This window comes from Thalassophryne amazonica, chromosome 6 (genome assembly GCF_902500255.1).
Source record: "Thalassophryne amazonica chromosome 6, fThaAma1.1, whole genome shotgun sequence".
Classification (NCBI taxonomy): Eukaryota; Metazoa; Chordata; class Actinopteri; order Batrachoidiformes; family Batrachoididae; genus Thalassophryne; species Thalassophryne amazonica.
The window spans coordinates 100570537-100590512 of NC_047108.1; the positions used below are offsets into that span (position 1 = coordinate 100570537).

At 40.7% G+C, this 19976-nt stretch overlaps 1 protein-coding gene across 1 annotated transcript; it reads right to left on the reverse strand.

The window, feature by feature from the left end:
- Positions 1-3753: 3753 nt before the first annotated feature.
- Positions 3754-19599, reverse strand: tnfrsf9a (tumor necrosis factor receptor superfamily, member 9a). The gene is made up of 7 exons (XM_034171617.1): positions 19153-19599; positions 9084-9203; positions 8860-8997; positions 6896-6968; positions 6695-6798; positions 6452-6610; positions 3754-4380 (listed from the first exon to the last, which is right to left on the reverse strand). The coding sequence occupies exons 1-7, from the start codon at positions 19292-19294 to the stop codon at positions 4250-4252; spliced, it is 867 nt and encodes a 288-aa protein (XP_034027508.1). The 5' UTR covers positions 19295-19599; the 3' UTR covers positions 3754-4249.
- Between the last annotated feature and the right edge of the window lie 377 nt (positions 19600-19976).

Below are 19976 nucleotides of genomic sequence, written 5' to 3' on the forward strand. Positions count from 1 at the left end.
ATTCCTTTGACTTCATGCTTGGTTCGTGCTCTGACATGTACTGTCAACTGTGGGACCTTATATGTAAACAGGTGTGTGTCTTTCCAAATCATGTCCAATCAACTGAATCTACCCCAGGTGGACTCCAATTAAGCTGCAGAAACATCTCAAGGATCATCAGTGGAAACAGGATACGCCTGAGCTCAATTTTGAGCTTCATGGCAAAGGCTGTGAATACTTAGGTACACGTGATTTCTTAGTTGTTTTTTTTATTCTGTCTGCCAAGGATGTAATGAATGTCTGTCTGTCTGTCTTTCGTTAACAGGATTATGCAAAAACTACTATACAGATTTTGATTAAATTTTCACAACAGATGCAGATTAGGCCATGGAAGACTCCATTAAATTTTGATCTGGATTTTGATTTTGAAATTTTGATCTGGATTTTGCATAAAGATTTCAATTTGTATAGGCTTTGAAGGATTATGTTTTTTAAAAAAAAAAAACCTCCACATCTTCTCACCAAATTTGCAGCACAGATCTATATTGGGGCAAGGAAGACGCCACTGAATTCTGGAGGTGACTGGGATTCTGAATCGGGATTTCAATTTGTATGCTTCACTTTGTTGGATTTTGAGGATTACATCAAAACTACTTCACAAAATTTTCACCACATATTGGTGTTGGGCCTTAGAAGACTCCATTAAATTGTGGAGTTGATCTGGATTCGGATTCTGGATCTGGATTTCACTTTGTACACTATTAAGGATTACGTCAAAACTGCTTCACGGATACGACATCAGGATGTAAAACCAAGAGCAGGAAGACACTATTTTGTTTCAGCTTGTGAATTAAATATCAGATTGCAACATCTTGATCAGTCAGACCATTCTGGATCAGAATGCAATTATTGCATTGTGTTGTGGAATCCGGATTCAGGTAAAGTCCGAGTCGTGATGTGAATCACATCTTTTATTTTGAGTCCGTGTCAACCCTTGAAATTGTAACACTGAATGGGGTATTGTGTGTAGAATTTTGAGGGGGAAAAAAAAAACAATTTCATCTATTTTCATCTATTTTGGAATAAGACTAACAAAACAAAATGCGGAAAAAGCAAAATGCTGTGAATGGGTGATTCTTTAACTACAGGCACTATTGGCCTTGTAAATGTAATTTCCACCACACCATTGCCTTACAGTATAAAGTACCTTGGGGCAACTGTTTGTTGTGATTTGGCACTATATACATGTGCTCTGATGTCACTGTTTATCTCCATAGAAACTACCCAAACAATCTTTCATACAAACTGTTTAAAGGGACATTACAATGTTGTGGTGGAAATTACGGCAATAGTGTGGGACAACTACATTTTGTTTAAAAAAATCACAACAGTTGTATGACATTGAATACCCCAATTATGTTTTATTTTACTGATATTTTATTCAGCGATATTTTAAAACATTAGAAAAAACTTTTTTTTACCATTCATTTTTATCATTGAAGATCAAAAGTCTGGGTGTGGGACAAGCACAAAACGGCAATATTTGCATATAATGATGCTGAAAAAAGGTGAAAAAGTCATCATAGACTACTAGAACAAATTTCTTAAAACACTTTCATTGTAAAGATAACTATAAAAGTGTGAAATTTCCCCTATTTTCTGTTTTTCATACAATATGATCAAAGGACATAAGTGCCCGTAGTCTAAGAATCACCCGAATATTTGGCGGATTCACTGTAATCTATATTTTATCACTATCTGCTGGAGTCAAACTCTTCAAAATGAGTAAAAATCAAAAACCGAAATTAAGAGATGTGTTAAACTTGACTGAAGGCTTGAGAAAACACAACCACACTGACTGCTGGCCTGACTGATGTTTTTTTTTCCCTGATAGAATTCCCCTTCTTCCTCTGCCACACTGACTCAGGCTTTTTATGTGAACTAACAAAGAGGCTTTGGTTCTTTAATGTGAAACATGAGATGAAAGGCAGCAGTTTATACACTATATTTAGAATATAAAATTGCACGCTGTCTGTGCATGCGTCTGTTGGTAGAGTAAAATGCATTTAATCCAGCCTGGAGCAGTTATAAGTGCACTTGTTTCCAGTGTGAAAGGTTCCCGGCTCAAACCCCACCCCTGCCCAAACTAACATTGAGTTGTGACAGGAAGGGCATCTGGTGTAAAACGTGTCAAATCAACATGCAGATCAACCTCAGATCTGCCAAAACAAGGGAGCAGCCAAAGGGACTGACTTACTGCTATATTCATGGACAAGACCTAAGTATTACCACTTGAAAATGTATTTCCAAGATGAGCTTCATGTTTTTCTTTCACCACTGTAACCTCTGAAAGCCTTATTTAATTCATCCCATAATGTACAGTAGTGTTCAGAATAATAGTAGTGCTATGTGACTAAAAAGATTAATCCAGGTTTTGAGTATATTTCTTATTGTTACATAGGAAACAAGGTACCAGTAGATTCAGTAGATTCTCACAAATCCAACAACACCAAGCATTCATGATATGCACACTCTTAAGGCTATGAAATTGGGCTATTAGTAAAAAAAAAGTAGAAAGGGGGGTGTTCACAATAATAGTAGCATCTGCTGTTGATGCTACAAACTCAAAACTATTATGTTCAAACTGCTTTTTTAGCAATCCTGTGAATCACTAAACTAGTATTTAGTTGTATAACCACAGTTTTTCATGATTTATTCACATCTGCGAGGCATTAATTTTGTTGGTTTGGAACCAAGATTTTGCTCGTTTACTAGTGTGCTTGGGGTCATTGTCTTGTTGAAACACCCATTTCAAGGGCATGTCCTCTTCAGCATAAGGCACATGACCTCTTCAAGTATTTTTGACATATCCAAACTGATCCATGATACCTGGTATGCGATATATAGGCCCAACACCATAGTAGGAGAAACATGCCCATATCATGATGCTTGCGCCACCATGCTTCACTGTCTTCACTGTGAACTGTGGCTTGAATTCGGAGTTTGGGGGTCGTCTCACAAACTGTCTGTGGCCCTTGGACCCAAAAAGAACAATTTTACTCTCATCAGTCCACAAAATATTCCTCCATTTCTCTTTAGGCCAGTTGATGTGTTCTTTGGCAAATTGTAACCTCTTCTGCTCGTCTTTTATTTAACAGAGGGACTTTGCAGGGGATTCTTGCACATAAATTAGCTTCACACAGGCGTCTTCTAACTGTCACAGCACTTACAGGTTAACTCCAGACTGTCTTTGATCATCCTGGAGCTGATCAATGGGTGAGCCTTTGCCATTCTGGTTATTCTTTTATCCATTTTGATGGTTGTTTTCCGTTTTTTTCCACGCGTCTCTGTTTTTTTTTTTTTTTTTTTCCATTTTAAAGCATTGGATATCATTGTAGATGACCAGCGTATAATTTTTTTGCACCTGCATATAAGTTTTCCCCTCTCCAATCAACTTTTTAATCAAACTATGCTGTTCTTCTGAACAATGTCTTGAATGTCCCATTTTCCTCAGGCTTTCAAAGAGAAAAGCATGTTCAAACAGGTGCTGGCTTCATCCTTAAATAGGGGACACCTGATTCACACCTGTTTGTTCCACAAAACTGACTAACTCACTGACTGAAGCCACACTACTATTATTATGAACACCCCCTTTTCTACTTTTTATTTACTAATAGCCTAATTTCATAGCCTTAAGAGTGTGCATATCATGAATGCTTGGTCTTGTTGGATTTGTGAGAATCTACTGAATCTACTGGTACCTTGTTTCCCATGTAACAATAAGAAATATACTCAAAACCTGGATTAATCTTTTTAGTCACATAGCACTACTATTACAGTATTCTGAACACTGCTGTATATGCATAATCATGTAGTTGGTTTGGGTCATTTGATCACCTCAGGACGTCTACAACAGAGCCACTAAAATCACTGCGTACTCTGTTCATTATATCATTGTTGAACAAAGTCTATAACCTCTGTCCAGTTGATTCCAAATTTAAATGCATAGCAATATACAATAATGGTCTTCCTCACCCTAGGAGTGTTTGAGTATTATAGCATTGTGGTGCATGTGTGCTTCCTTATCTGCATTGTGAGTGTGACTTGTATACTTATACGTGAATGCTTCAGTTACTGGGGGGTTGCTCTGTCACAAAGTACCTTGTTTTTCTTCTATTTGGAACCAACTAAATGCACATAATGATATCCTTTAAAATCCATAAGCAGTATTGCCACGACAACTATCCTCATTATCTATCAGTGATGTTTGTTATTGAGGCCTCCCGTTCATCAGGAGCTGATTTGTGGAGTCTCCAGAGTTCAGCGACTCAGAACTGCTGCCCTGCTCTTGTTGAGCTTCGTGAAAACTGCACTCCACTGCAATCAGTGTCTTCGGGTCATCTAAATAAACAAACAAAAAAAAAATATTGACTTAAATATGGTTGTATGCGAAAGTGTGCAATAATTCTTTCAACAAAATTAGGCAACAAAATTAGATCCTCCATTTGCAGAAATAACAAGCCTCTAAATGCTTCCTTTAGGTTCCAATGAGAGTCTGGATTCTGGTTGAAGGTATTTGGACCATTCTTCTTTACAAAGCATCTCGAGTTCAGTCAGGATTGTTGGTTTCCGAGCATAGACAGCCCGCTTAAAATCACACCACAGATTTTCAATAATATTCAGGTCTGGGGACTGAGATGGCCATTCCAGAACGTTGGACTTGTTCCTTTGCATGAATGCCTTAGTAGATTTTGAGCAGTTCTTAGGGTCGTTGTCTTGTTGAAAGATCCAGCCTCAGCGCAACTTCAACTTTGACTGATTCATAAACATTGTTCTCAAGAATCTGCTGATATTGACTGGAATCCATGTGACCCTCAAATTTAACATTCCCAGTACCTGCACTGGCCACACAGCCCCACAGCATGATGGAACCACCTCCAAATTTTACTGTAGGTAGGAAGCTTTTTTTTTTTGGAATGATGTGTTCTTTTTCAGCCATGCATACCACCCCTTGTTATGTCCAAATAACTCAGTTTTAGTTTCATCAGTCCACAGCACCTTATTCCAAAAGGCAAAGGCTATTCGCCCAACCATTGGGCAGATAAATATAATGTCTTACCTTATTTGCCCAACCGTGATCGTGTATTTGACATGTTTTGTGTATCTAAACTACGTTTTTACACCACTTTTTAAAAGGCTCTATTGTGGCGTGAAATGCGGCATCTGTTTGACACATTTAACGGCGCGTCTTTAATTACTGCGAAACAAAACACCGCAACGGATGAAAGCAGACAACTTTATAAGCATTTTGAACGGAAGCCTGTTAATGACAATGAAACAGTTTTTATGAACAAAATGCTGCTTGTTGCCTGTAAGATATGGTGTTAGTTTGACACAGTTCCCTGGGAGTGATGAGCCAAACAGAACTGCTTTAGATCACAGCCCCTCTGCGGGCTGTGAACCCTCCTGGTGAGAAAATATCCCCCCCCCCCACCCCCGCGTCAAACTAGAAGTGCATTTACAAGCGCGCTCATTGGTCGGTTGTGGTTGGGCATATATGCTCACATATTTACTTTATTGAACCAACGGTTGGGCATATAACCACTCTGATTCCATAATGAAGCTAGCGTGTCCAAATGTGCTTTAGCATACCTCAAGTGACTCTGTTTGTGGCGTGTATGCAGAAAAGGCTTCCTCTGCATTACAGCATCATACAGCATCTCTTTGTGCAAAGTGCACTGTATACAATGCACAGAGACACTATCTGCAGCAAGATCATGTTGTCGGTCTTTGGAGCAGGTCTGTGGATTGACTATGACTGTTCTCACCATCCTTGGCTTCAGCTTATCTGAGATTTTTCTTGGCCTGCCACTTCAGCCCTTAACTAGTACTGTACCTGCGAGCTTCCATTTCCTCACATTGGAAACTGACAACGTAAATCTCTGAGATAGCTTTTTGTATCCTTCCCTTAAACCATGATGTTGAACAATCTTGTTTTCAGGTCATTTGAGAGTTGTTTAGAGGCTCCCATGTTGCCACTCATTAGAAGAGATGCATTGAGGACAAACATTTGTAAATGGCCACCTTAAATACCCTTTATCATGATTGGATTCACCTGTGTAAGGAGGTCAAGGGTCAATGAGCTTGCCAAACCAATTCTATGTTCCCATAATTAGTGCTAAATGTATTCAAATCAATAAAATGACAAGGGTGCCCAAATTAATGCACCTGCCCAATTTTGTTTAAATAATTATTGCACACTTGCTGTAAATACTAGAAACTTCATTTCACTTCTCAAATATCAGTGTGTTCATCTGCTATATGATACTGTATATTTAATTGAAATTTCTGATCCAGACAACCAATAATTTATAAAGGAAAATCATGAAAATTGTCAGGGGTGCCCAAACTTTTGCATACAACTGTAGGTGATTTGTGATGTTTTTATATGCAACAGTGCAGTAATAATTACCTGTCGGAGTTCTGATCGTCGGCGTTTCTGCGATTGGTATTTTGGTTTTTCTTCTGTTCTGAATCATTTTCAATATCACAACGATGGTGATAAAGGCCGACAGAACCACAGTCATGACAATCATGATGACCACCACAATGGGAGCCTCCTCGGGGTCACCTGGAACCAAACAACAACATCAAGAAACAGCTGGCATTAAACAACAGCGAGAAGCTTCACAGTGTGAGTAGAATCACATCTTACCACGCTTTGGTGGATTTATCACTTTGGCTTCTGAGATATTGGCACACTTGATGTCATTAAAGGCGTCGCCCTTGACCACGATGCGGTCCTGTGGATTGGAACACCTTTGAAGAGAACATCAGACATTTCATGTCTCTTTGATCACTGAGCATGTGCTTGTGAAAGAGAAAGAAAAATGTTTGGAAGTTGGGCGTGTCTCACTTGGTGCTCCAGGGTTTGCACTTCTGGTGAAGTTGGTCGTTGAAAGTTCCATCTGGACACGGTCTGCAAGTTCCTGCGCACACAAGCATTTGGTTCAGCGGGGATTGCATATACTGTATTTGCACTTCGGAGCACCCTGAGCACTGTGCATGAAATTCTGCTTGAATTCGGGGTGAACATTTGCATAGACTTAGCCAAATATTAAGTTTTACCATCCATTTCAATAAAATGTCTGATTTCCTCACAAATAAAGAATAAATCACCTGTCTGTGTCTATTTGTTTTTCCCTGTCTTTTTGTCATTTATTACGTGTGTTCCTTGTGGGATGATGTCTGGCGCAGGAAAAAAATCAACACGTTTTCAATATTAACCACACGGACAATAATTTAGTTCACTGAAACATTATGCACAGAATTTAAAGCAGAAAACTCTGGCTCTTAGGGAAGCTTCAAAAAGTTCCTACTTGTTTAATTTCAGGCAACCGAAGTTAAATAATCGGTTTATTGCTGTCCGTGATTCCTGCTCATTTAAGAAAAATCCATAATTTTCCCATCAGCCTCTCTCTGAAAACAGTGGAACATCCAGTGTGTGGCTGAGTGTCAACTCTTCAATCAATCAATCAATAGTTTAGTTGTCATTGTCATAATAACACAGTTATAAATAATGAGATATCGTTTAGAGCAACTTATTACTGACATAGTAGTCTGCTTACAAAGTGCAAATAGTGCATATGACATTAATGCCCAGAAGAACGCATCATAAGTATCAAAGCTTCGCATTAAAGTGCAGTAGTGCTTGAAGTTAGTTTTCTCCGTGTTCGGTCCAGAAATACAGCTACAATTCAATACAACTCTGCTGTGCCCTATCCTGGAGTGCACCTCGACAGTTTGGTGTCCCCACTGCAACAACTATATTGACAAACCCGAAGGAACACAGTGCCGATATGCACACTTTGTACAAAATGAGTATCTGAGAGCAGCGTTACATCCGTACTTAAGAACCTTGCTGAAAGAAGAGCAAAATCTCATGCAACAATGATGTGCCGCATCCAGCGTGGCCTAGTCCTGGATGTGGTACATCATCACTGCATGAGTTTTGTTGTTGCCTCAACACCAGGACGAGAGGCATCAACAGCAGGTTTGGAGTTCCCTAAGCCCAGTCTGTGCTGGAAAAGCACTCGTTCTTCCCTGACATACCCGCATCTGAAATAGAACCACTAGATCCTGTAGAAAACACAGAAAGCCTCTACCAGTTCAAGTCCCAACGGGAAAGCGTGGCTGAAACTGGTTACAGAGGGCTCTTTTGTACATAGTGTATATAGTATTTGCATTCTCGTTCAGTTGGCACTTTCACAACGGTGCACCGACATTCTTATAGGGTCCAACACATAAAATGGAAGAAGAAGAAGAGAAATGCTGCATGTTCTTTCTCTGTCCCACTCTCTAACACTTAAAATAGCAGTGGGAATGATTTCTGTCTGAACTCCCCTTAAAGTTTTGAACACAGACAAAACTTTCTGACAAGCTTTGCCGACATCAGCTGACAAGGAACTTATGATGCTGGATAGAAAAAGGACTTTTGTCAGGAAAAAATTAATAACACAAACTGATAGTAGCACCTTCACTGTGTGACTGGGAGTTGTACAAAGCTAACCACATTGTCACTTCCTGTTTCTTGCACAAGAGATTTTCACAATAAGCACAAGAAGAACGGATGATGTTATCACAAGTCAGACACAGAAGAGGAGAAAACATTGCGAAAACGTTTTGTTTTTTACAATATGCAGGGGGTCATGGAATTAATTTATTTAAGGTGAGCATTTAATAATCTTTAATTTAAAAAAAAAGCAAACTTTGGGTGGGCATTTAACCAATTTTCTTCAAAAAAGGGGGTGGGTGGATGCTCAGCCCTGGGCCCTCAGATGCACAAATATGGTATACACACTTATTGTTTGTCTTACTCACGTCCCTCTGCAGGTTCTTCGCCTTTGCCACACTGTTTCACACAAAAAGAACAGCTCCCATCGCCACAGATGAGTCCTTCTTTGCAGCCACACACTGTGTCTGTGGAGGTTGTGCATGCTTTCAAAAGGATCTGGGCACCTAAATGTGCAAGAAGACAGACAGATTTGGATAAGATTGCTCAGACCATAGAGAGTACGTGTACGTAGCAGTATGTAAGAACGTACCGACACACTGATTGCACCCCTCACACTCGTAGGTCAGAGCCTTGACTGTGAAGGTATCCTGCTCACACGGCTTGCAAAGATCCGCTGGTCTTGGACCACAGCGTTTTACCAGACGGTTTCCTACAATCACAGGAGGGGAAGCACACTGAATGATAACAATAATAATATCTATATTATAATAGCCAAGTGGCCTCTGTGTGCATGCACGTGTGTGCGTGTGCATGCGTGTGTCTGTATGGCTTTGATCACGCAAAACCCGGTGAGAGCTGACATTTGCTGTACGGTATAGTTATAGTTACGTACCAACAAGAGACTTAACTCACTCATGCTAAGAGCAATATAACACTTAAACTGACTACACCAACTGAACTACAAAAACACAATAAATCAATAACACTAACAACACTGTTAAACTAACATGAACTACAGTAACATTTAAAACTCAAAACCCTGAACTCCCATGATGCATTGCAACATACTGTCCATTGGTTACTTGTTAGCTAAAATGGCTAATTTCTCCAAAAATATTTGTCCTATCAACTTTCCATTTTCGCAGCAATCATCCTTGATACCATGAGTGAAATGTGTAGTGGTTTTAATGGCAATTAACTTTTCCAAAAATATTTGTCCTATCAACTTTCCATTTTCGCAGCAATCATCCTTGATACCATGAGTGAAATGTGTAGTGGTTTTAATGGCAATTAACTTTTTTTGCCAATGTAAAAGCTCCTGCTTACAGCAGCTGTCTATGCGTGCGCGCATGCATGCACCTTCAATCACACACAAACTGTGGGCAGCTGACGTGTATTTTGGGTCAAGGATGAATGCTGTGAATACGGAATGTTGATGTTGATGATATATATATATATTTTTTTTTTTTTGGAGAAGCTACAGATATTAGCTAACAACGCTGAACAATGGAGGATGCTAAGTACTTTCTGGACTCACACTCCATTCCACCAGAGGGCAGTAAGTCCTCTTTATATTTAAGTGTGGTGAGTGATTTTATTTAGTACGTTCAATGTAAGTACATAATATGATTGTAAAGATCGTCGCTTGTTCTTGTTCACAACATATACACATTATGATTGCAAATGTGTTAAAAATACATTGATGTCACAAGAAAGTGAAAACCCTTATTTCCATTGTGGTCCATTTAAAAATCAAATGATAAAATAGAAGTAAAAATAAAATCATCCTCTTCTTTGTCTTTCGGCTGTTCCTGTTAGGGGTCGCCACAGCAGATCAATCGTTTCCATCTCACCCTGTCCTCTATATCTTCCTCTGTCACACCAACTACCTGCACGCCCTCCCTCAACACATCCATAAACCTCCTCTTTGGTCTCCCTCTTCTCCTCCTGCCTGGTGTCTCCATCCTCAGCATCCTTCTCCCTATATACCCTGGGTCCCTCCTCTGCACATGTCCAAACCATCTCAATCTCGCCTCTCTGACTTTGTCTCCAAACCGTCCCACCTGAGCTGTCCCTCTGATATGTTCATTCCTAATCTTGTCCATTCTTGTCACTCCCAAAGACAATCTCAACATCTTCAGCTCTGTCACCTCCAGCTCTGCCTCCTGTCTTTTTGTTAGTACCACTGCCGTACAACATAGCTGGTCTCACTACTGTCTTGTAAACTTTCCCCTTCACTGTTGCTGATATTCTTCGGTCACAAATCACTCCTGCCACCTTTCTCGATCCACTCCACCCTGCCTGCACTCTTTTCTTCACCTCTCTCCCACACTCTCCATTACTTTGAACAGTTGACCCCAAATATTTAAACTCATCTACTTTCACCACTTATACTCCTTGTAACTGCACTATTCCACCGGGCTCCCTCCCATTCACACACATGTACTCAGTCTTGCTTCTACTGACTTTCATTCCCCTTCTCTCCAGACTAGACTCAATTTGCTCTCTACTCTCACTACAGATCACAATGTCATCTGCAAACATCATAGTCCATGGGGACTCCTGTCTGATCTCATCCGTCAACCTGTCCATCACCACTGCAAACAAGAAAGGACTCAGAGCTGATCCTTGGTGTAATCCCACCTCCACCTTGAATGAGTCTGTCATTCCGACTGCGCATCTCAACACTGTCACACTATTCTTGTACAGTAGTATTCAGAATAATAGTAGTGCTATGTGACTAAAAAGATTAATCCAGGTTTTGAGTATACAAGGTCTGCGAGAAAAATAACGTACTTTTTTATTTTTTCAAAAACTATATGGATTTCAATCACGTGCGATTACATCAGCCAACCTTGAACCCTTGTGCGCATGCGTGAGTTTTTTCACGCCTGTCGGTTACGTCATTCGCCTGTGGGCAGGCTTTGAGTGAGGAGTGGTCCACCCCCCTCGTCGGAATTCCTTTGTCTGACTTCTTCCTGAGAGACTGGCGCTTTGCTTTATCAAAATTTTTTCAGAACCTGTGAGGCAGATCGAAGTGGACACCATTCGAGAAATTCAGCTGGTTTTCGGTGAAAATTTTAACGGCTGATGAGAGATTATGGAGTCTTACTGTCGCTTTTAGGACTTCCCATGGAGTCGGACGTTACGCCGTGCTCTGAGGCGCCGTCGTCAGCCTGTTGCGAGCTGAAAACCTCCAAATTTAAGCCTCTGTTGACCCAGGACGTTGTGAGAGAACAGAGAAGTTTCAGAAGAGCTCGGGATCAGCAGTTTATCCGGACATTCCACTGTTAAAGGAGATTTTGTAATGAAAGATGTGCGGACGGATTGGTGCGTTGGCAGGCAGCCGCTCATGGCCCGGCGTGACAGGAAAAACACCTCCGTGTTGATAACCATTTGTAAAAACCAGGCGGCTTTTGATGGCTTTCAGTAGAGTGAGTATCTGAGAAATTGTTTAACAGCTGGACATGTTCCAACTTGTCCTTAAGGCTTCCAACGGAGGTGTTTTTCCTGTGGCGCCGGGCCATGAGCGGCTGCCTGCCAACACACCAATCCGTCCGCACGTCTTTCCTTACAAAATCTCCTTTAACAGTGGAATGTCCGGATAAACTGCAGATCCCGAGCTCTTCTGAAACTTCTCTCTTCTCTCATGACGTCCTGGGTCAACAGAGGCTTAAATTTGGAGGTTTTCAGCTCGAAACAGGCTGACAATGGCGCCTCAGAGCACGGCGTGACGTCCCGCTCTGTGGGAAGTCCTTAAAGCGACAGTAAGACTCAGGTTCGGACTGATAATCTGTGATTTTGGGCATTTGCCCGGTGGGCCACTGCACGTTTAGACGTGCGTGGGCCGGCCTTCCCATATTTATAGAGATTATGGAAATATACAGTGTTCTCGAACCGAGCGCTGCTGTCAACACAAGGAAAGTCTGTGATTGGTGAAGCTACAGCATTTAATCGGCGCAGCTGCAGAGCCACTTCCTGAATTTGTGTCAAAATAAAAGTTCTGTAGTGTTTCATACACGGCGCATTCTTATTCTAGGTTTCATTTTTGTTTCCGTTTGATCACACAACGGAGACTTACATCGAGCACAATGATTGACATGACCAACAGCCAATGACAATGGAGAGGCATACAGGGTGGCCAATCAGATTGCAGGAAGAGCAGGTGGCCGCTCCCGCCCCTGTGAATGGACTGACTCCTCGGCGCCTGGACTTCTCTAAGCTCTTCTACTGATACAAGGTTGGAATCGTTTCTTTTATCTTAATTAACTGTGCTTTACTTTTGTTAATCTTTAAATGCAACAGCTACGGACTTCAGCTCCTTAATTTGCTGCTGTGTAAATCCTAGCAGTGGTTACACATTACCCCCCCCCCCCCTCTCTCTCTCTCTCTCTCACTCACTTTGGAGACACAAACACTTTTTTCCGCTTGTGTGCATTTGCTTCCGTTTTGTCAGACCCGGCGCCAGAAAAAAAAAAATATTAAGGGGGCGATGAGTTTATCACAGGGGGCGGGGTCGCCCCCCCCCCCCAAAAAAAAATAGTGCGCACTGGAGGAGACGTGCGCTCCTGGAAAGCTCGTGTATTTACGCTGCACCGTTGTAAGAGACTGACCAAGAGTGAAGAGTGATGACAGTATTGTTATGTGTCGGACGCAGCTCGGAGAACCGACCAGCGTTTGAAGGACCCAGTATGAAATAAGCAGAGCACGGTACAAAGGCTAACTGAATTTAATACATAACAGTGATACAAAAAATAACAAAAGAAAGTGCGGTCTGGCGTGGTGCGCTCCCAGCAGCACTAACGGTCCGGAGCCAGAAGCTGTTCGGACCCAAGGACCCCGCCGACACCCCCCAGGTGGCCGCAACAAACCGAGTCTGTGAAAGAAGGAACCATTATGTGAGTCCACACTCTACACACAGAGAGAACACTTAAAGGTGTACAAACAGCAAACACTTCCTGGCTTGATTACTAATCAGCTTCCCAACCTGCAGGCATGGAACATCCAGTTCACAAAACTCCACTGCAGTGGAAGCCGATACATGACTAACATACAGCTCAATATAATAAAGGTGTGAGGGACACCACATTTACTGACTGTATAAATGTTAGTCACAAAATCTAACGTACCTCAGGAAGTGTGCTGACGAGCGTGAGACCTCACCCCCTCCTCTTTCACAGACCGTGCATCAAACCCTGGACGTTCTCTGCATCCACTGATGATGAGATGGCTCCCGAGACGACGATCTCACCCGTCTGGTCACAAGGTCGAGTCTCTGGCAAATACACACTGTATACTCCAGTCTTAAATGCCACCATGTTCCAATCCATATAGATGCACCACAGCTGTGAGTCCTGACGAGCCGCAGGTGATCAGGGTGAGGTCCTGATAACCTCAGCAACACAGCCACTCAGTCCCAAATGCAAGCCACCTGGAAGGAAAAACAAAAGACAGAAACAAAAAGGCAGCCAGGCCCCCCAGCCATACAACAAGTATTTTTTAAAATTATTATTTGAACATATAGACCCTCCGTCAAGTGATCTCCTGCATACCACAGAGCCGGTGTTCTGTCGAGATGAGGTGCGCCAACTTTCGACAGTCTGAGCTGTGATGTACCTTGGCATTGTCCAATAGGAACGACGCGTCGGGCCAAAACACGGAAGACTCGTGGCAGAAACCACTGATCTCTACAAAATGGATTGGACCAATCCGATTGGTGCAGAAACCACTGATCTGTACAAAACATTAACGTGTGACAGGACTGCTCATTTATAGAGCAGCTTTCTGAAAAATCATTGGAAATGTTTTTTTGTTGTTGTTACCTCAAAATTTCTGATTACTGTTAAAAAAGTTTAGAACACTTGTAATTAAAATAGGTAAATAAATCAATAAATGGTTCTTTAGAAACCTTTCATCTGTATTAAAACCACCTGTTATTTCAGATTAGATAATTTCTTGTTTAGCATAAGGAACCTCAGACATTTATTTTTAGACAAATAAAATAACATGGAAACTTGTATATTTTTTGAAGTCTGGTAGAATATTTATATCTTATTTCAATCAGAAAAACAAACACTAAATAAATACAAGTGTTTATTATAAATGCAAAAGGAAATCATTTAACAATGACTGCAGTGTGTTTGTAAAGTAGGATTTCTGTGACATAAACCTCATGATGTTTTATATATATATATATACACGAGGTCTGTTAGAAAAGTATCAGACCTTATAAAATCCAACGAGAGGGGAGGACCAGTGCTGACACAAAGCCTGCTCACAGGCAAATGACGCAACCGACAGGCGTGAAAAAAATCATGCATGCACACAAAGGTTCAAGGTTGGCTCATGCAAGCACACATGATTCAAATCCATCAGGTTTTTGAAAAAAAAAATAAGGTCTGATACTTTTTTGTAACAGACATCATATATATATATATATATATATATATATATATATATATATATATATATATATATAGTCATTTAAACTTGTAATTTCGTCAAAATATGTAATTGCCTTTAATGTTATCAGGACGCCCCCTCGTGGCGCCGGGTCCGCGTTTTGTACTATGATCAAGGTGAAATGACAGTGAAACTGTGTGTTTAGGTGTGTGTTCATGGTGTTTAGGTGTGTAGTATTTGTTCATTGGGGGTTCGGTATGGACGGGTGGGTGTGCATGTTTGGGGGTGGATTCGTCGGGCCAATACTGGGCTGGTCCAGAGGAAAAATTCCAGGGCCGAAATTTGTTCCCAGTCCGACCCTGGTAAGACTCCATAATCTCTTATCAGCCGTTAAAATTTTCACCGAAAACCAGCTGAATTTCTCGAATGGTGTCCACTTCGATCTGCCTCACAGGTTCTGAAAAAATTTTGATAAAGCAAAGCGCCAGCTTCTCAGGAAGAAGTCAGACAAAGGAATTCCGACGAGGGGGGTGGACCACTCCTCACTCAAAGCCTGCCCACAGGCGAATGACGTAACCGACAGGCGTGAAAAAACTCTTGCATGCCCACGAGGGTTCAAGCTTGTCTGATGATGTCTGATGCCTGGAAAAAGAGTCTGTTGCTCTATAAAAAAGCCCTCCGTAAAGCTAGGACATCTTACTACTCATCACTAATTGAAGAAAATAAGAACAACCCCAGGTTTCTTTTCAGCACTGTAGCCAGGCTGACAAAGAGTCAGAGCTCTATTCCTTTTCTCTCAAAAATTCTTGAAAGGGTAGTTGTAAAACAGCTAACTGATCATCTGCAGAGGAATGGTCTATTTGAAGAGTTTCAGTCAGGTTTTAGAATTCATCATAGTACAGAAACAGCATTAGTGAAGGTTACAAATGATCTTCTTATGGTCTTAGACAGTGGACTCATCTCTGTGCTTGTTCTGTTAGACCTCAGTGCTGCTTTTGATACTGTTGACCATAAAATTTTATTACAGAGATTAGAGCATGCCATAGGTATTAAATGCACTGCACTGCTGTGGTTTGAATCATATTTATCTAATAGATTACAATTTGTTCATGTAAATGGGGAATCTTCTTCACAGACTAAGGTTAATTATGGAGTTCCACAAGGTTCTGTGCTAGGACCAATTTTACTCACTTTATACATGCTTCCCTTAGGCAGTATTATTAGACGGCATTGCTTAAATTTTCATTGTTACGCAGATGATACCCAGCTTTATCTATCCATGAAGCCAGAGAACACACACCAATTAGCTAAACTGCAGGATTGTCTTACAGACATAAAGACATGGATGACCTCTAATTTCCTGCTTTTAAACTCAGATAAAACTGAAGTTATTGTATTTGGCCCCACAAATCTTAGAAACATGGTGTCTAACCAGATCCTTACTCTGGATGTCATTACCCTGACCTCTAGTAATACTGTGAGAAATCTTGGAGTCATTTTTGATCAGGATATGTCATTCAATGCGCATATTAAACAAATATGTAGGACTGCTTTTTTGCATTTACGCAATATCTCTAAAATTAGAAAGGTCTTGTCTCAGAGTGATGCTGAAAAACTAATTCATGCATTTATTTCCTCTAGGCTGGACTATTGTAATTCATTATTATCAGGTTGTCCTAAAAGTTCCCTGAAAAGCCTTCAGTTAATTCAAAATGTACTAACGGGGACTAGAAGGAGAGAGCATATCTCACCCATATTGGCCTCTCTTCATTGGCTTCCTGTTAATTCTAGAATAGAATTTAAAATTCTTCTTCTTACTTTAAATAGGGGGTTAATTCACATTGTCTTCCAACTTGTGCAAGGGATGCTGGGAAGCACATGTTGACAGCCAATTAGAGTAAAGAAAGGCCGGTGACATCACTGGCTGCTCTCTCGAACAAAATGATTAAAGATGATAAAAAAACACTCCAAAATGGCTTTTTTTGTTGTGTGTGTGTGTGTGTGTGTGTGTGTGTATCTGATCTGTTTCTCATGGTTGTTCTAAAACCTAGTGACAAATAAATACTTCTAAATCTAAAAACTCTGTTTCTGTCACCAGATAATACCTCTGAAGTGATTTACAAGACAGTTTAGGGCTGTTAGCGTGTACAGGGCATGCACGTGCCTCACATGAGGTCAAAGGGCTGCTCCCTTGTTTGCACTCGGGGTCGCCACAGCAAATCCAAGGTGGATCTGCGTGTTGAATTGGCACAGGTTTTACGCTGGATGCCCTTCCTGACACAACTCCACATTACATGGAGAAATGTGGCAGGGGTGGAATTTGAACCCGGAACCTTCTGCACTGAAACCAAGCGCATTAACCACTTGGCCACCACCCCTGCTACATGAGGTCAAAGGTAATCTCCGGTAATTTGAGAACTTCAAAATTTGCACATGTGCTTCCTCCTGTAGATGGTGTTAAAAGGAAAATAAAACATTCACTGTGAAATTCCCCGCCCTGGTAAATATATATACAATAAGTTCTCTTCATCAAGTGACCGCAAGACCTTTGTGGGTGGGACAGCAGTGGGATCGAACCCAGACGGCTCGCACTAAAGACCATTCCTCTACCAGGTCAGCCAAAGGGGAATTCCCCGTTAGCCAAGCTAGCCGGAACGTCTTTTCAATCAGGAACCAGGACCTTCATCCCGCTACAATTAAAATCAGCTGTAATTTTGCAACACATTTAAAAATAAACCAATATTATAGTGTTTAGATTTCTGTATGAACTAAATTTTGCCGGTTTTGTGAAATTTGTCATTTAATGTGGCCTAAATAAACTAAAAGGGCATTGGTTTGAGACTCAAAGTGTCTCACAATGTAAAAGTCTTTTACTGTGCCTGTGTTCCTTTCATTCCAAATATAACACTGCATTCTCCTTTTTTCCAGTCAAATCAAAGACGAAATAATGTAAAGGAAATGGATTCTGTCCGGGGGATGTGATCTCATATTAACACAGCAGTGACCGAGGCTCTGGAACCAAAAGAGACTGAGGTGCCCATTTTAAGCTAGATGCAAATTCAAAACCACACACACATTGAGAGAAACAGAGGGAAAAGGAAGAAGTGTCTGCTTCAGCTACATTTATACAAAATCCTTTCTTTAGGGTTCTGAAAACTTTTTACTGCATTATTTGAGTTTTCAAACAGCTGCTGTGAAACAATAAGAAAGTATCAATTTCATTGTCCAGTTTTGTCTGTTTCTCTGGAAAGGGTCTGTCTTTTTCTCTGACAACCACTCCTGCTCATAATTTCCATCATCCCTCTAGTATCCACTGACTATACAGCAGGTGGCGGTGTTCAGCAGGTGGCAGGCAGGTCTATGGAATATTACATAAGTAAAGTTGCTTTCTCGGTCTAGTTCAAAGTTCACCAGACACAAATCAATTTGTCCTCGTTATATGGCCTATTTATTGGGTGAGTTACAAGATGACAGTATTTATTCTTTATTAGTTGACGACTCGATCATTTTCTTGTCCACTCACAGTGTTTTAGAGAGTACATGTCTGGACCTCTCCAAGGTCTAGGATATAGCTCATCTGCTTTGTTGTGGCAATACTGCACTGTGGAGGTGTTATCTCCAAACGCAGACTTCTTCTGATTAATGTGCCTCATCCACATTTTTCCCTCTTTGTTGTGGTATTAAGTGCAAAACCACTGAAACTATAATTGGCTACTGGCAGAAACCACACAGGAACTGCTGAGAGGCCGGGATGTTATTTCAGCTGTACTTCCTCAGGAAAAGCAAAAAAAAAACCAAAAAAAAAAAAACCTGCAGATCTTGTGGGCTTTGTTGAGGTTAAATCAAATCAAATCAAATCAATTTTATTTATATAGCACCAAATCACAACAAACAGTTGCCCCAAGGTGCCTTATATTGTAAGGCAAAGCCATACAATAATTACGGAAAAACCCCAACGGTCAAAACGACCCCCTGTGAGCAAGCTCTTGGCGACAGTGGGAAGGAAAAACTCCCTTTTAACAGGAAGAAACCTCCAGCAGAACCAGGCTCAGGGAGGGGCAGTCTTCTGCTGGGACTGGGACTAAATATAGGGAACAAGTCACAAAAAGGACAGGAATTTCCTTTCACATTTTTTGTGGAAGGTGAGACATTATGTAGACTAAAATACATGATTACAGTTTTTCAATTCCTTAATAATAATAATGATAATAATAATAAAAACTCTTCCACCTGTGGGTTTATTTGGCTCCACTTACCTGTTTTACAGGCATCACAGCAAACATCGTTTCCTTTTTGTGTCCAACGTCTGCAGCCTCTTTCTGTGAGTCCCAAACTGCAGCAGCAGCCGTGGATGAGCACAGACACACACATCATCCACAGGACTCCTGTCATCCTCATGGAGACAACTGTCCAGGCTGAAGATGATAAACTCTCACCTCAGGAAAGAAGAGAGGTAGTCCAGTCTGATTGATAGTCCAGATACAAAAAAAGAAAAAGAAAAATACACACTCAATGTGCTTGTTCTATAAAATGAGGAACTTTAGTGTAAAGTTTAAAAAAGTCCACAACACCAAGTTTGAAGTCCTTCAGCAGAGGTAGTATTGGATTAAAAAAAAAAAAGACTAAATGTGATGTAAAGAGTGTGTGTGTGATGCGCTGTCAGTGCTGTGTCACATTGAAGTCATCACACAGGCGCCACACTGTTCATACTGTGCGGTTGTGGGGGTGTGACTAACATAAAAAACACCTTCAGGTCATACTGACAGACTTACACTGCAAAAAAACAAAAAAAACAATCTGAAAAAGTTTACACATTTTACACATGTACAATTAAACTATTTTAAAATTCATCAGTCCTACCTTGCTTTATTACATATTAATGTACAGTAGGTTAATATGCTGATCCACTATTATATGTATCTTTTTATTACAAAATATTATAGTAACCATGTTTTAATGTATATTTATGTAAAATGCAAATTTAATTTTTGCAAAACATTACAGTTATGTTTGTTCAAAGAGCTTCCAACAGACTAAAAACATTTTAACACCACTGTGTCCTTTATGGGATTTTTAAAAA

Excerpts from the sequence above, each read along its gene's own strand:
- tnfrsf9a (XM_034171617.1), bottom strand. The coding sequence starts at position 19,294 with ATGAGGATGACAGGAGTCCTGTGGATGATGTGTGTGTCTGTGCTCATC. Across the intron at positions 9,204-19,152 it reads CTGTGATGCCTGTAAAACAG|GAAACCGTCTGGTAAAACGC; the intron begins GTAAGTGGAGCC and ends CTGTGATTGTAG. Across the intron at positions 8,998-9,083 it reads GGGGTGCAATCAGTGTGTCG|GTGCCCAGATCCTTTTGAAA; the intron begins GTACGTTCTTAC and ends TTGCACATTTAG.